Consider the following 15,007-nt stretch of genomic DNA (forward strand, 5'->3'; position numbering starts at 1 on the left):
GCCGGTTGGCTTTTTAATAGGGAATTGATCTCGTATCATCATTCGATCATAATAGAAGAATCACATTAAATCGTGTGAAATCACGTCGGATTGTATTCAATCACTTCCTAACATTAAACATGTTAAGGGTCTTCAGAGAATAATAGAACCTTGTGGATTCGACAACCAGTCTAGATTCTTGTAATGAACATATCAATAACTCTAAAGTTAGATGCAACTCGCAAAAAGGTTTCTTATAAAACTCTGTATATTGCATGTCAATTATACCATCAAAACAACATAGTCTTGTTGTCCCCCTTTAACCCGACTTTGCTTGCCTTGATATGGACCAATGAATACCATTATACAAGCATAAAGAAAGAGAGCCATCTAGCCCATGTTTATTGTTAAATATGTCATATCCGTCCTCATATTTTCACTATTTTTCTGATCACGTGCCCTATACTTCTCATTTCTCAAATAAGGTCATCTTACTTGCACATAAATTGTCTAATCAAGTCTCTCCGATATTAAATCCACCCTAATCATATCTGTCTATACATTGTACTTTTCCTAAAGTTTGTATTGACATAGCGAAGAATTGATCATCAAGCTTTCGAGTAGCTCTTTCAACTGCCGCCTAATCTCCCAACATGCTCAAGAACCGAGAGTCGTCTAGGGGCTAGACGGCCAGAGAGAGTTTGCTTATAAAAGAAGATAGGCTGGTCAAACAAAAACAACACGCAACGGGCTCTCTGCTCTTAGTCACTAAGTAGTGCTATTCTGACCTCCTAAGGGCTCCACCTAGAACCATACTTCCTATAGCTAACTTGTATCCACTCCAATGGGAACGTGCAGCGCAAACAACCGTGAATTGCTATTTCGAATCCCTCGCTGGCCATTGAGGATTGAGTGGTAAGGCCACGATCTGTAGGGGAATGGATCACTCACTTTTTCATTAGAACAAGTGCACGAATGAAAACTCCAAAAATCACACATTCACCGCTTATTAGAGGTGATCGGTTCCAGAGTGGATGGTTCCCACCCTAGACCGAGAATCCCGCTAAGGACCGGTTTCGCAAAATAAAAATTATGAACCACTTACTCGTTCTATGGACCCATTCAAGAACCGAACCATCGGTCTGGTCTATTTTCTGGGTGGGTCCGTGGAACCAATCCTACCATGTACCGAGCACCAACATCACTTGCTATTTTTTTTTTTGACAAATTCATAGAAAAAATCACCTTTATTTTGAAGTGAGAAGTAAAATTGCTGAGACACAACCTATTTTTTAAGTAACTATTAATGAGACCCAAACATTTTTCTCCACATTGAAAAACATTGGCTATTAATGCAATTTATTGGACAAACCAAGGTAAGTGCAAGATTGCATCTAATCCCTACAATTGGACTAAACAAGTCTTTTTCCTCATGACATACGCTGAGCCTGTCCCATAAAGTGATCACCTCCAAAATAGAGAAATAGATAAAATTGGAAAAAAAAAACACACACACACAGACACACATATTATATACATAGGTTCAGTCCGATTAGTCCGGGTGCGTCGTTCCCACCTAGAACCAGAATTGGACCAGTATCCGTTGGTTCCAACAAATTGGAATTAGGAACCGAACCGGTACCCAATAGAAACCACTTAAAATGAGCCGGTTGAGAGTGGTCCAGTCCGATTAAGGTGGATCCCGGTGTTATTGCTCACCTCTATCGCCTACCTACCGATCATGTGGCACCAACGATATCTAGCTATGGTAAGGAAATTCGTACTGCTGCTTGCCCACTTTGCATTACAGTATCATCAATAGATAGGATAGTACTTTCAAGCACAAACATCAAATGTGGCAAGTAGGAGTACGGCAGTGAAAGAGCAAGACTTCCTTCGGGCACTGAAGGCAGGCCTTTGTCATGGTGAGTTATCCATTTGATCCCAATTTGATTATGTACATAGAAACGAAATATCAGTTTACTCAATCATTGAAATCAGAATTAGATTTGAGTAACATTATTTACCCCCGAATTGCTATATTCTTTAGGTCATGCATATTTGGAGAAAAGTATTTGACGCACGATACAAAAATGCAGTGTAAGGTGCAATTGGGAAAGTACAAGGGCAGAAGAGTTTAGGATGCAACTGACATAATATAATGGGAAAATTTCAAATAAAGGCATGAAAGTGCCCTTATTTTTTCAAATAATGGCCTAAAGTGAGCTTTGTTTCAAGTAAGTACATGAAATGTCCTTGTTATTTCAAAAAATGATTTGACTTAGGGCATTTTCGTCAATTACTTTTTTGCCTTTTCTTTTCATTTTTGCTATTCTCTTTTTTTTTACTTTGCCAGGACCGGCAAGGGCTCATCGACTGCTAGCGACCTCGTCCGGGCCCTCACCTAGATCTGGTGACCTCGCCCAAGCTTTTGGCAACGGCTGACCTCTCTTGTGGCCAGTGAGGGTTTGCCTTGCCTGGGTGTGGCCGGCCTTCGCCTAGGTGAGGCTCGCGACGATTATGAGGCCAACTACCAGTAAAAAGGAAGGAAAAAAGAAATAAAAAATTAAAAAATTAAAAAGTGAAAGTGACGAAAATACCTTTATTCATGCCTTTTTTTGAAATAATGAGGGCGCTTGAGGCCTTTCTTTGAGAAAATATGGACATTTTAGGCCTTTATTCAAAATTTTCTTTAAAATAAAATATGTCAAGTTGGCTCCGTTAAGGCGACGAGGACAAGTGTGAGCTGATGACTGGCCCGAAAGATGTTCACTGGATCATGGAATCTGTGGGCACGATGGACAGAAGGAGGTTGGATTCTGAGGAATTTCTCCTCTGAATCATTGGATCAAAAGAGGAAAAAGTGGTCCGTTGGATCTTCATGCAAAACCCCTTTTTTTCCTTTTTTTGTCGTAACTTACTGAAGTGGAAAGAGAGTTAAGCCGCAAAAATGATCAAATTTACATTAGATTAAGGAAAGTTACGGTGAGTAGGAAAAGTTATTGACCCAAAGGTTGCTATAACTCTATAAAGTTTAAGAAATTGAGATCCATTAGATATTTTACCGACAATAACACAAATGAAATTTATTATTTACTAAGGAAGATTATCATTATTGTGAAGTAAATTATTACGAATGATAATTTACAAAAAACTTAGGAGCGATAAAGAGAAATTATGCCGTCTAAAAACAAACCACAAAAGGTCATTTATAGAGAAACTAGTGAGTACGTAACTCAAAAGGTCATTTATAGAGAAACTAGTGAGCACGATTACGTAAGTCAAATAAAATGTGATCCATTAGGTAATTTACTTAAAACTGGAACATAAGTTTATAATTAACTTAGACAGGCTACTATTTCTTCGTGGATATATTATGAATCATAGACTTACATAATTGATGCTAATAAAAGGAAAATCACGCCACATTAGGAAAAGTTGCGAAATAATAAGTAATAGGTAAAATAAAATAGAGTGAGGAAGGCTACGAATGCAAAAGTAAAATCACGACCCAATCAAGCAGTATCCAATCCCCTTTTTCTCGTACGGGACCGTAGAAGAACCCTAGTTTTTAATGCGTAGTTGAATCTCGACAACTGGTGTGATGAATATTTTTTTTCTTTGTAAAGCTCATGTCGCACGGTGTGATTTCGAAATTAGAGGACATGACGTTTGAGTAGGAGGGAAATTGATAGTTGACTTTTTGTAATTACGATGTCTTAACATCATGCGACTAATAATTTGGTCGGAATCTGGGTTGGCATTACAACGGTTTTTTTTTTTTTCTTAATTAGGAGAGACGAACCGAGTTGAACCTCACAGGTTGGCACCGACGTGACAAAGAGGAAAGTTTCCCTAGTTGACACTCGACACTAATTATAATTTTGAGATAATGCATGGGGTGTCATTTTCCGTTAGTCCATCACCTTCCATAGTTAGACAGCTGTAAAATAATTTATCTATACATACCGAATTATTAATTTTAGGCAACCTAATCTGCTGGCGATCTCTACTTAATTTATCATTTGACTATAGTTTTAATTGATGGGAGTTGCCAAAAGCTTGCTCCATTACATAACGATGATGCAATGTAACTAGTCACTGTATAATGGTCAACGCTGTTGAGTTTTTTTTTTTTTTTTTTGGGTAGTTGTTGTGTGTGTGTGTGTGTGTGTGTGTGTGAGAGGTGTGGGGGGGGGGGTTGTATTTCGAATTTGTCTTTATATATATTCATCCTTTGAATAACCGAATAAGGGTCAATATTATAAAGGGTTAATATCACGAAAAACCGTAAACTAGTACACATATGATAAATTCACTTCAACTTAATTTTTTTTAACCTAAAGAAATCCTTAAACTGGTACACATATGCAAATTTACACCAAGCTATTTTTCTAATTACTAAAAATCTTAAATTGGTACACCGATGACAAATCTACCACAAACTAATGGTCAACACGATTGACAGTACTTTGGTTTTTTGGTAGTATTTTGAATTTGTTTTTCTTTGAATAATGGTCGATATTCTAAAATAGTATACTTGTCTCAGATCTCCATCAATCCTTGCCTTAAGGAAAATGAATACTCCATCAAATTCATTTGTTATCTCTTATTACTCTACTCTCTCTTCATTATTATATTATTAGGGTAACTGTACTAAAAGTCCAAAAATTTATCATGAAAATACAATTGAATTTTAAAATTTGTAAAAGGTGCAATTAAATCCTAAAAATTGTCAAATTAGTGCAATCGAATCCTTCTGTTAACTCAATCTAACTTATCTAATAAACAATAAAGACATGGCTTAATTTAAAATCTTCTCCCTCCTACATGGTGCTGTGTGGCTAAAATATGAAATATAAGGTTAAAAAAACATCATTTTGGTTAAAATCTGATTTTTAATCCAAATTTCATTAAACTTAACAAGTAAACTAAAATTAAAAGAATAAGATGGGTTTATGCCCCACCATCGCTTAGGAGGGCTTGCAGCTTGTTTTTTTAAGCTTAATTTTTAATGTAATTTAAATAACATTACAATAAAAATCATCTTTGGACCAAAACAATATCGTTTTAGCCACGTTATCATCACGCAAGAGGAAAAGATAATAAAAAAGTCACTTTCAGTATTTTTCATTAGCCAAATTGGACGGCGGTAACGGAATGACTCGATTGCACTAATTTGATAAGTGTTTAGACTTGATTGCACTTTTTACATGTTTTAGGATTCAATTGTACTTTTGTACAAGTTTTATGACTTCTAATACACTTATCTCTTTATTATCTAATCATAACTCATTTGTACTTAAGAAGTATTTTTTGTTCTAGCAGAAAACCATAATTTTATTTTTTTTCCACGCTAGTTGGTAGATAAAAACTTTTACGTTTATTGAAATAATATAATATTCTTTGCATTATGTTGGTGAATTTTGTATCTTTACATTAATTAGTTGCTTTGTACTTTTGACAGTTAAGTTTATTTCTTTGTGAAGCTTTTACAACTAATTGTACGTTAAAACACGTAGTAATTTATGGTTAAATGTCTCATGCCCCATTATAATTCCTTCCCTGCTGAACCAAAGACTATAACCGCAGCTTCGGCTCCTTTTGATTATTGGAATCTTGGTTCTTGTCCATAGTAGTTCAGTTCAGCAATGCCCATAGTTCTCACACACTTGGATGCATGTTTGCATTAAGTTGCGAGAAAATTTCAAATAAGGGTCCGAAGTGACCCATTGTGTCAAAAAAGGGCTTGATCAAGAGTATTTTCGTCATTTGCTGTATTTTCGTCATTTACATCTCTTGATATTTTTTTTCCCTTATTTTTACCACCGACGAGGGCTAGGTGGCCTCGCCGGCCATAGGTGAGGTCACCCTCAAGCAGGTGTAGTTTTCACGAATTGTGCTAGGACCATGAAGACTTTTGAGATGTGAATGCAAGCATGCCGAAGCGATATCATCCTCAGTCCCGTGTGGATTCGGTTTGGGTCGTGGCGCTGGTGACAGTGCTAATAAAGTTGATGAAGAAACAGGATTAGCTGCCATCGAACAGAAGGCACACACGGTTTTGCGACATTAACAGTGTAACGGCAGATGAAGATTTCCCAGAAGTCATGCTGCTCAGGAAAGAAATGAATGGATTTATCATGAGCACGAGGAAGACTCCTCTCGAGAATGTTGACGATAACTGCACTCAATTTGCAAACAAGAGAAGTGATTCACGAGTCATCCACAGACTAGATGATCTTCTCGGTTGTAAAATTTGTCGATCTGATAGTTTCCCTCTGCCAACTCGGACTCCTCAGAGGAAACAGTTTCTGTATATGTTCCATTTGTACCTTTACTTGCTTATGTATTCGCAAAGAAACCTGGAACTTCACAAAACTGACAAATAGAAAAGGCTCTGCTGATTCTGGAAGCAGCATCTTTGTCAAATCTGCAGCTGTTGTCATCCTTCTGACCACCCAATTATCCCGGGAGCAGAGACGAAGAGAAATCTGAGAGGGAAACGCACAATTATACGATGCCCGAAATTTGCCATCTGCAATATCAGACAGTAGACGAGGTCATTCTTCGACGTCTCCAGCATGCAGGGGACAAAGCTTCCACAGCTTTTGAGTCCAATTATCATTGCAAACAATGGAAAAGTTGGAGATCCAAGCATTGTCAACACAGTCCAATTACCATTGATCTAGCGCATATGATGAGGAGATAATATTTTCGGGGAATCGAGAGTTCATGGACATCCTCGATTAATTTTAGGACACCCTGTCACTAACTACGAATTATTACCCTCTTCTAGCACGATTCTAGTTGGTTGCTTGGAATAAAAAATCGAACTTTGAGATTTTATGCTTTTTGGGTTGCAAGATCTGTCGATCCTCCTCAATTCGGAAATTTCCCACGCGGATCTGATGCCTGATGGCACTCGAGCCAAGCCCGACAAGCTTGAAGAAACAGAGGATCTTGCCGGGACGTGACTAGACAACAAATTCTCAAATTTTCTGCTATACGATTCCCCGAAATGGTTTCCTACTCTACTACGGACGTGGGTCAACCCAGCCCAGGTCCCTCATCTCCATTATCTCGTTGCTAGCCATTCGTTGTTCTCAGCTCTCTCTCTCTCTCTCTCTCTCTCTCTCTCTCTCTCTCTCTCTCCATGTCTCCCTCAACAGACATGGACGGGCGAACCCTTCGCACTCGCGCTCGCCGTTTCTTCGTTTCGCTCCTCACTTCCCTCGTCTTCCTCTTCCTCGACTTCCTCGACGCCTCCCTGTGCGTGTTGTATCGCTTCCTCGATGCGTTCATCGAAGGAAAGCCCTCTCCTTGCTACTGCGACAAGAACAGAGCCGGCGAGAGAAGCAGTGCAAGCGGAGGCGATGAAGAGAGCGAGGTCTCCGAGAGTCTGTACGGCAGGAGGAATGTTTTCAGGGAAATGGGCATGCTCAGGTTGGTCGAAAGGTGGGATCTTTCTGGTTCGGCAGGGAGGGTGGTAACGAATCATCGTAGTAGGTGGTCTGATTGTGGCTGTGACTCGTGCGTTTCTTGGGCGTGCAGCGGTGCGCTAAAGCTTCATGTCGTCGTTCAGGAGCCTCTGCCAGGTGATTTTGTTCGAGCTTTTGCACTCTTTTCTTGCGCTCTTCTTCTGAATGTTGCTCTTTTTTGATGACATTGTATTTGGAACTTCAGTCCCATGAATGCACACCAATTGCCCTGTTCTCGTGCATTGGTTGTTATGTTCTTGCTGTGCCTTTTAGGGTCCGTACGGTAACACTCTAGAAACGTGTATGATAAAAAATTATTCCAAAAGTGATTCGAAAACACTTTTGAAAAACAAAAATACTTTTGGAGCAAAAATGATAAACAAAAAAAACTTGTTTTTCGATTTTAGAACACTTTTTAGAAACAATTCGAGGGCGAGCTTGTGCAAGCCACCACCGCCCACCATTGCCGCCCGCCGCCAGTCCACCTCCGCCCCCATGGCCTCCGCCGCCCGCCACCGCCCGCCGCTAGCCGTCGGTTGCAGATCCTTTCTTTTGGTGAAAAAGTGTTTTTTTTTGTACTTGCTAAACACGTTTCTATTCTCGAAAATCGTAATCGGGAACAAAAACACAAAAAAATATTTCTATTCCAAATATGTTCTCGGGAACAGAAACGTTACCATACACAGCTTTAGAATCTTTCCACTCGGTTCCTAAAGCCACCTTAATGAGTCGAGCAAGCAAGATGTACGACAACGCAGCTGTTAAGATTTGTACTTCTTTGTGGGAGAGAGTGATCCTTTCAATTCGTTTAAGTAGATAGACTAACTGGCCACTCCCTCAATGACTTGCTTTTGAGTCTGGTCTCCCGCGCCGCATATCATAGGGCTTTGCTTGATATCTAAGTTTCATCTTCCCATGGATGGCTAGATTTCATTTTAGAAAGGAAATTGATGTTGTGGTAGGTGTAGAGTAAGCTGGCGTCTTGTTGTATTAATCTTCTATTGTCTTTGCAATTCGATAAGCGGAATCAGTTGCTGTTTCTCTGCTCGAACTTGTCACGGTTAATGTAGCTGTGTTACCTTGTTGCAGCGAGTGTTCAGGTGCAGAAGGCCCCTGAAAATGTGATATTCGTGCATGGGTTCCTCTCATCTTCGTCATTGTGGACAGAATCGGTGTTCCCTAATCTTTCTGAATCGGCAAGGGCTAACTACAGATTATTTGCCGTGGACCTTTTGGGATTTGGGAGAAGTCCAAAGCCAAGGGACTGCGCGTATACATTGAAGGATCACCTGGGCATGATTGAGAGATCCGTGATCATTCCATATCGGTTAAATTCTTTCCATTTAGTTGCGCACTCCATGGGATGCATAATCGCGCTGGCCTTAGCTGCAGAGTATACGGAGTCCGTGGCATCAATCACCCTAATTGCACCGGTGAGTGCACTAAGAACGTACTTTTATCTCACGGAAAAAAGCTGCATCTAGACTAGTCCGTGTCATTGATGTGCATGTGGAAGAAATTCTATGTCTCTTGTTCTCACACAATTCTCTCATGGTTTCCCTTCAGCCATATTTCCCATCTTCGGAAAGCAATGCAAGCTTAACAGCCCTTGAAAAGATTGCTGAGAAGAGATTGTGGCCTCCTCTGTTGTTTGGCTCAGCGGTCATGTCCTGGTACGAGCACTTGGGTCGATGTGTCTGCTTCCTTGTTTGCCGCAACCACAGGACATGGGAGAGAATCCTGAAACTTGTTACCCGGAGGAGGTACCCAAAATTGGAAAGCCTACTTTCTCTTAAGGAAGCACAAAGCAGTTTCTTGACCGTGGTTTCTAACTCGCAGCTTTCGTTCATTCTCTGTCCCAGTGATTTGCATTTTTCCCTGATCGACTTGACGAGGCACACCCATCACTCAGCCTTGCATACGATGCATAACGTGATATGTGGGGGAATGAAATTCATGGATAACTACTTGGAAGGTCTAAGGAAATCCAGGGCAAGAATTGTGATTTTTCATGGTGACCGCGATGAGGTTGTCCCAATGGAGTGCAGCGACAACATCAAGATGAAGATCCCACACGCCGAGGTTGACATAATTCCGAATGCTAACCACACCAGGGTGATCCTAGGGAGAGAGAAGGCTCTTACTCGGAAATTGGAGCATGTTTGGGCAAGATTTGCAGGTCTTGGACAGGAATCCGACAGAGGGTTAGTGCTCGCAAGATGGTAGCAAGTGATGTTCTTGGGCCATTCATTTTCTTTGTTCGCTACATGTTTGGCTGATCATTCCAATTGCTTGCCTGAAGCATCATTGTACAACGATTTGACTAGCGAGAATAGTAAATTTTCTCGACGGGGAAATTGAAATGTGGCTTCTTTGATAGTCTATAAGGCGAAGCAATCAAGCTACTAATGAACATAATAAGAGTACATTCATTATCATTCATGCCTTATTTTATATTTCATTAATACCACCAATCCATTTGAGGACTTTTACTTTCATTCTAGAACAAATCATGCTTCCATTTGTGTAAAGTTTGCGAGACCATTCGATCTTGGTTGTGATTATTTCCTGTTCACGACTCTGCAACTGTTACGAATCTCCCCCTGATTCCCCGTCAAGACCTTGATATTCCCCATCCGGCTTATTGACAGGGCATACATCTTCCGGAAGTCCTCGAACCCGGCTTCAAACTCCTGAGCGATCTGTCTAGTGTCGCCGCCGAGGGCGAGCTGCTGGTCGATGCCGAAGACGGCCTGGCGGTTCAGGAGTCTGGTGTAGAAGGAGTTACTGAATGTGTAGCTCGAGCCTGAGGCAGGGTCAAGGAACACCAGAGGGTGACCTTGGCTCTTTGACTGTGGTGGGCATTGATTCCTCATTTGGGTCAAGAAGGATGAGTCCATATTCGGGTCTGACTTGCCTGTGTTGTTGAAGTTGTACAGCCTGTCTGTAATGTAGCTGCAGTGAGTCTTGCCCATTGAATGAGCCCCTGTCAAATTTTGAGTTTTTTGGCTAGTTAGGAATTTGTTTTGATTGAGATCTAAGGTAACTTAACGAGGTCCAAATCAACTAGATACTTTTTATACAACGATCGATCTACCGTACCAAGTAGAGTGGTGAGGTCTAGCACATCCAAGCCCCTTGATTCGAAGTACTCGAGTGCCGCTTGCCACGAGATGGATGGCGGCGGGAGGTCCACCGATGCCTTGGACGATGACATCCCGTCCTTCCTCCCCGTCAGAACGGGGTACGACGGCGCTCCCGCCTGTTTAGGACATCATCATCGTGTCAGCAATTCTGGTTTTTTTTTCACTATCTAATACTACCAACTCATGCTAACAACGTTTCAATAATCAGTATGGTAGTGAAAGTAAACTTCTTCTTAAGTCAAAAGAGAAACAAACCAAGTGAGCAGCATCCCTAGCGGCAAGGTTGAGAATGTCAGCGCAAGAGACAACTCCTGGACAACGTTGCTCCAGGACTTGCTTGATCTTGTCTATCACTAGCGTACCAAGCCCTTCAATCCCCGAGTTTTGTGCTGCTGCTTTCTCTGAATTTGGCCCGTCCAACAGGATTGACGCATCACACCCCTGTTTTGTACCCATAACCAAGTTATTGCACCTACTTAATACGATTTCAACACTAGGAAGCCCGGTTCGAGAGGTTAAACCGTTGGGTGAAAGGGATATCACGGGCTTATCAGGCCGATGGGAAACTCGATACCGAAGCGATGCGGGCTTAAAGATCGTTCGAGAGAGGGATAAGAACAGACGACATGTACCGTGACGAAGCAGTCGGAGTAGAGCATTCGGATGAGCTTGGGAGCGAGGCTCCTGTCTTGCTTCCAATAGAACTCGACCTGGTGCCTCACGTACGTCTCGGCGTCGCGGCACGAGTTCCGGTAGTAATGCCACTGCAGGTTCAGCGGTGGCTCGATCGTCACCGCCGCCTCGACGTGCCACACCGCGCACGAGCTCACCACCGCAAGCACTGGCAGCGACATCCACCACCACCTTGATGCTCCCATTTTGCGGTTTTCCCCTCTTGCACCACCCCAAGCAAAGACACTTCGCTTGGCTCTAGGCTTTGGCGTGTGCTCTTAACTGAACTACGCAACACCACAATGCAAGGGAAGTTCATTAGGCTCTCTCGATTTATACAAGGGTTTGGCAACATCTACGTTTGACTTGACCGACATTGCCAGCTAGGATAAATACGAGGTTAGAGTGAATTTGACGTTTCTAAGAATATGTTCCGGCAATATAAAAGTTGTTACTTCAATTTAGGCGGAGTGAAAATGTATTTGGCAAAAAAAAAAAAAAAAATTGGGGGACACAAAGCTGTTCACATGCACCAAGGCGTGCGACAAATAATATACAAACCCTAATTCTTGTGCGCTAGGTTACTACACAAACGTCGTTTGCAAGGTATTTACCTGACTTGCATGTGATTTCGACCTTGCTAGTTTCGATCTTCGTACTTATTATATATTTTTTTCCTCTTTTGGCGATCCAATAATTTTTAGGTACTCGCGGAGATTAATTGATTTAGAAAACGCGAGCGAATAATGCGCCTAGCGAACTTAGAGGAAGGAAGCTGCCGAGCAATTCATCGACATATCTTTTTTTTAATTATTATGTAGATAGAAGTATGTACTAATGTTAGTAAACATGAAGTTGCGGTTGATCTAAGAAAAATGAACATTTGAAGGAGATTTATCATGGGGATGCGAGGATCAAATTCCCATTTCCGAGTGACTTCTTTATTTGGGTTCGCACAGGTTCCCATCAGATTGCTTTGCTGGCTAGGTACTTTTCTCTTTGTAATCAAGTAATAGTGGATTTTCAAGCATAGGAGTCATGCAATAAGTAGAGCGATCACGGTTCAAATGAATGTATTGTACCTTATGATACAAACTTGAAGAAGATGCCATGCATTCGATATCGGAGAAAATTGTCCAAAAAAGTCTTGAATATATTTCACTTTTGTCAGTACAATCCTAAACATTTTAATCGTATCAAATGAGTCGTGAACATTTTCACGTTTTGCCAAATTTGATCGAAGTCGCGGACATGGATGCCGGTCGACTTACGTGGCATAACCGACGCCGATGTGGATGATTTTTAATAATATTTTAACATTCATTTTTTTCTTTTTTTTTTTTTTTACACCCGCCACAGGTGAGGGCCAACGATGATTGCCTGGTCCGGGCAAGGAATTACCAAAACCGTAGCCTATTGCCCAACGAGAGCCGCGACGCCTTTGCCTTGTCTGAGCGAGGGCCTCCGCATCCTCACTAACCACGTTGTAAAAAAAGGATGAAAAAGAAAAAGTATTCAATATAAAATATTCGAAGAAATATTAAAATATTATAAAAATTATCTACATCGGCGTCGGTCGCGTCACATGAGACAGTTGGCATCCACGTCATCTATTTCAAACTAAAATTAGTCCGATGGACTCAATTAACAAAATTAAAAAGGTTAAGCATTGAATTGACAAAAGTGCAATAGATTTACAACTTTTTGAACAATTTTGCCTTCAATATCTATAAGAATCTTCATTCAATATATCATCGTAAGAGTGATTTTGTTAAACACCGAATATCTACACGAAGTGGGGATTAGAACCTTGCACTCCTTGTCTCCATCATCATGACCGTACCCCTTCGAACTTCAGCATACTCATCGCGTTGTCTCTCAGTCGTCTCGCCGCCGTCACCACCTCAATACTGTCATCGCTACATCCACCACGAGCGCCTACCTCTCTCTCCCTTTCTCTCATGGGAAACTCTCAAAATCGACATCGGTGAGATCTAGACCGTCGACGGTGGCACTTGGGAGCTCGATCGGACAGGGGTCGAGTTTTGTCGACCCCAAGATCGCTAAGTCGCTAGGCGGATTACTCACATGAGTAATAGTTACTTACATGTGCTGAATAAGGTCCATAACTCATCCATCAGAGTCGGTCCATGGTGCATATGATTGTAAGCATATTGGTTCCAGCAATGGTGGACCTAGCTAAGATCAAGTCACAATAGAAGCAAACCTTAGGGTTTCTTCCATTTTGACTATGAATTTTCCAAATGTCCAATAGAGTAAGATGGACTAATACAACCTAATACTTCATGTATCAAATGGGGAAAAAAAAACCTAACTAACGTTTTTAATAATTCAAGGTCGGTAAGTCGTGCGTGACCGTTAATTTCATTTGGGAAGTTGACTTGACTCCACATATAAAGAACCTCTTTTTTTTTTTTGTTTCTTGTTCTGGTTATTTGAAAAAAAAAAAAAGACATTTGCAGAATTATCAAATGACAAGTTGCAGCAACATTATCGTGCAAGTAAAAAGCGTTGTACGACTCCTGACCTTCGTATGACTTTGAGAAATCAGATAGATTGCGATTTGGTACTAAGGTGTCAGCAAATCGTTGTAGAGTCTTGGCCTTGACTCGTCTTTTAGCGCAAAAATATGTAACTTCTACATGAAGCCCTCCGCGTTAGAACCAGCTGTTTTGTTTAGAGTCCCGCGCATTGACGCGGTGTGAGTATTTTTTATGTATAAAACACGATACATGATAGAATTCCACATATACGATGCCTTAAGGAACACCGTACATAATTGTCACGACCGACGGTGGCGTGGAGATCTAGTCCGTCGACGGTGGTGCTTGGGAGCTATAAGCTGCGGGCTGGAATAGTCACATGAGTAATGGTTACTCACGTGTGCTAAACACAGTCCACAACTCATCCATCAGATTCAATTAATAGGACTTGTGATTGTGAGCCTCTAGGTTCCATGATTGACGGACAGAAAAATCATCAAAAAAAGTTCATAATGTACTTGTGTTAATTCACTCATGAATATTCTAATGATTTATCAATATAGTCTATCAAACCAACTTTAACCAAAAATCATTGGCATGGACGTCGCCCATATTACATGGTACGATTAGCGAACGATCGGCACCGATGTGAACAATTTTTTTAATTTTACTCAATGTTTTTAGCTTTTTGTTGTTTTTTTTTTTTTTTCTTTCCTTTGCTTTCGGTTTTCCCAATTGTGGGCCAACAAGATCTAGGCGAGGGCCTCTACCCACCTTCGACCACAAGTGAGGGCCTCTGAGCCCAAATCCAGCATAGGGTCGAACCCTTGCATGTTTTTTGGCAAGGGTCACGATGCCCTCGCTTGGTCGGGGTAAAGGTCGTGATACCTCACCTGAATACGGGCGAGGGTTGCAATACCCTCTCCTAGATCTAGCTGAAGGCCCAAAGTCCTTGCCCGGATCTTGGTGAGGGTCGCGATGCCCCCGTCGGCCAACATGCGAGTGCGTCGACCCTTGCCTAGATTAGGGCGAGGGCATGGAGGCCCTCACTCGTGGCCGGCATCCTCACCGGCCCAAGTTGTAAACAGAAAACAAACAAAGAAAGAAAAGAAAAGAAAAATAATAATAAAAAAAATAAAGTTTTATACTGAAAAATTGTCCATGTTGGCGCCGGCCATGACACGTTGGATGGTCGGCGTCGGGATCGGCGATTTCTTATCAAAAT

At 41.4% G+C, this 15,007-nt stretch overlaps 2 protein-coding genes across 4 annotated transcripts; one reads left to right on the forward strand and one right to left on the reverse strand.

Moving 5' to 3' along the window:
• The first annotated feature begins 7,066 nt into the window (after positions 1-7,066).
• LOC115739044 (probable lysophospholipase BODYGUARD 4) lies at positions 7,067-10,244 on the forward strand. 3 transcript variants are annotated; one of them, XM_030671897.1, is made up of 5 exons: positions 7,067-7,585; positions 8,552-8,893; positions 9,027-9,223; positions 9,323-9,664; positions 10,112-10,244. In XM_030671897.1, exons 1-5 carry the CDS (start codon positions 7,136-7,138, stop codon positions 10,155-10,157), a joined length of 1,377 nt encoding a protein of 458 aa, XP_030527757.1. In that variant the 5' UTR covers positions 7,067-7,135; the 3' UTR covers positions 10,158-10,244. The 3 variants fall into 3 exon arrangements, with proteins under 3 accessions (XP_030527757.1, XP_030527758.1, XP_048127260.1); XM_030671898.2 differs by having other exon boundaries at positions 7,067-7,577; positions 8,550-8,893; XM_048271303.1 differs by lacking the exon at positions 10,112-10,244 and having other exon boundaries at positions 7,068-7,585; positions 9,323-9,909.
• Positions 9,998-11,556, reverse strand: LOC115739048 (probable peroxidase 26). The gene is made up of 4 exons (XM_030671902.2): positions 11,239-11,556; positions 10,862-11,047; positions 10,563-10,722; positions 9,998-10,446 (listed from the first exon to the last, which is right to left on the reverse strand). Exons 1-4 carry the CDS (start codon positions 11,482-11,484, stop codon positions 10,022-10,024), a joined length of 1,017 nt encoding a protein of 338 aa, XP_030527762.1. The 5' UTR covers positions 11,485-11,556; the 3' UTR covers positions 9,998-10,021.
• Positions 11,557-15,007: the final 3,451 nt, after the last annotated feature.

The sequence above is a fragment of the Rhodamnia argentea genome, chromosome 10 (assembly GCF_020921035.1).
Source record: "Rhodamnia argentea isolate NSW1041297 chromosome 10, ASM2092103v1, whole genome shotgun sequence".
Lineage (NCBI taxonomy): Eukaryota > Viridiplantae > Streptophyta > Magnoliopsida > Myrtales > Myrtaceae > Rhodamnia > Rhodamnia argentea.

Excerpts from the sequence above, each read along its gene's own strand:
- LOC115739044 (XM_030671897.1), top strand. The coding sequence starts at position 7,136 with ATGTCTCCCTCAACAGACATGGACGGGCGAACCCTTCGCACTCGCGCT. Across the intron at positions 8,894-9,026 it reads CAATCACCCTAATTGCACCG|CCATATTTCCCATCTTCGGA; the intron begins GTGAGTGCACTA and ends GTTTCCCTTCAG. Across the intron at positions 9,665-10,111 it reads GGACAGGAATCCGACAGAGG|GGCATACATCTTCCGGAAGT; the intron begins GTTAGTGCTCGC and ends GCTTATTGACAG.
- LOC115739048 (XM_030671902.2), bottom strand. The coding sequence starts at position 11,484 with ATGGGAGCATCAAGGTGGTGGTGGATGTCGCTGCCAGTGCTTGCGGTG. Across the intron at positions 10,723-10,861 it reads CTAGGGATGCTGCTCACTTG|GCGGGAGCGCCGTCGTACCC; the intron begins GTTTGTTTCTCT and ends TGTCCTAAACAG. Across the intron at positions 10,447-10,562 it reads AGACCTCACCACTCTACTTG|GGGCTCATTCAATGGGCAAG; the intron begins GTACGGTAGATC and ends AAAATTTGACAG.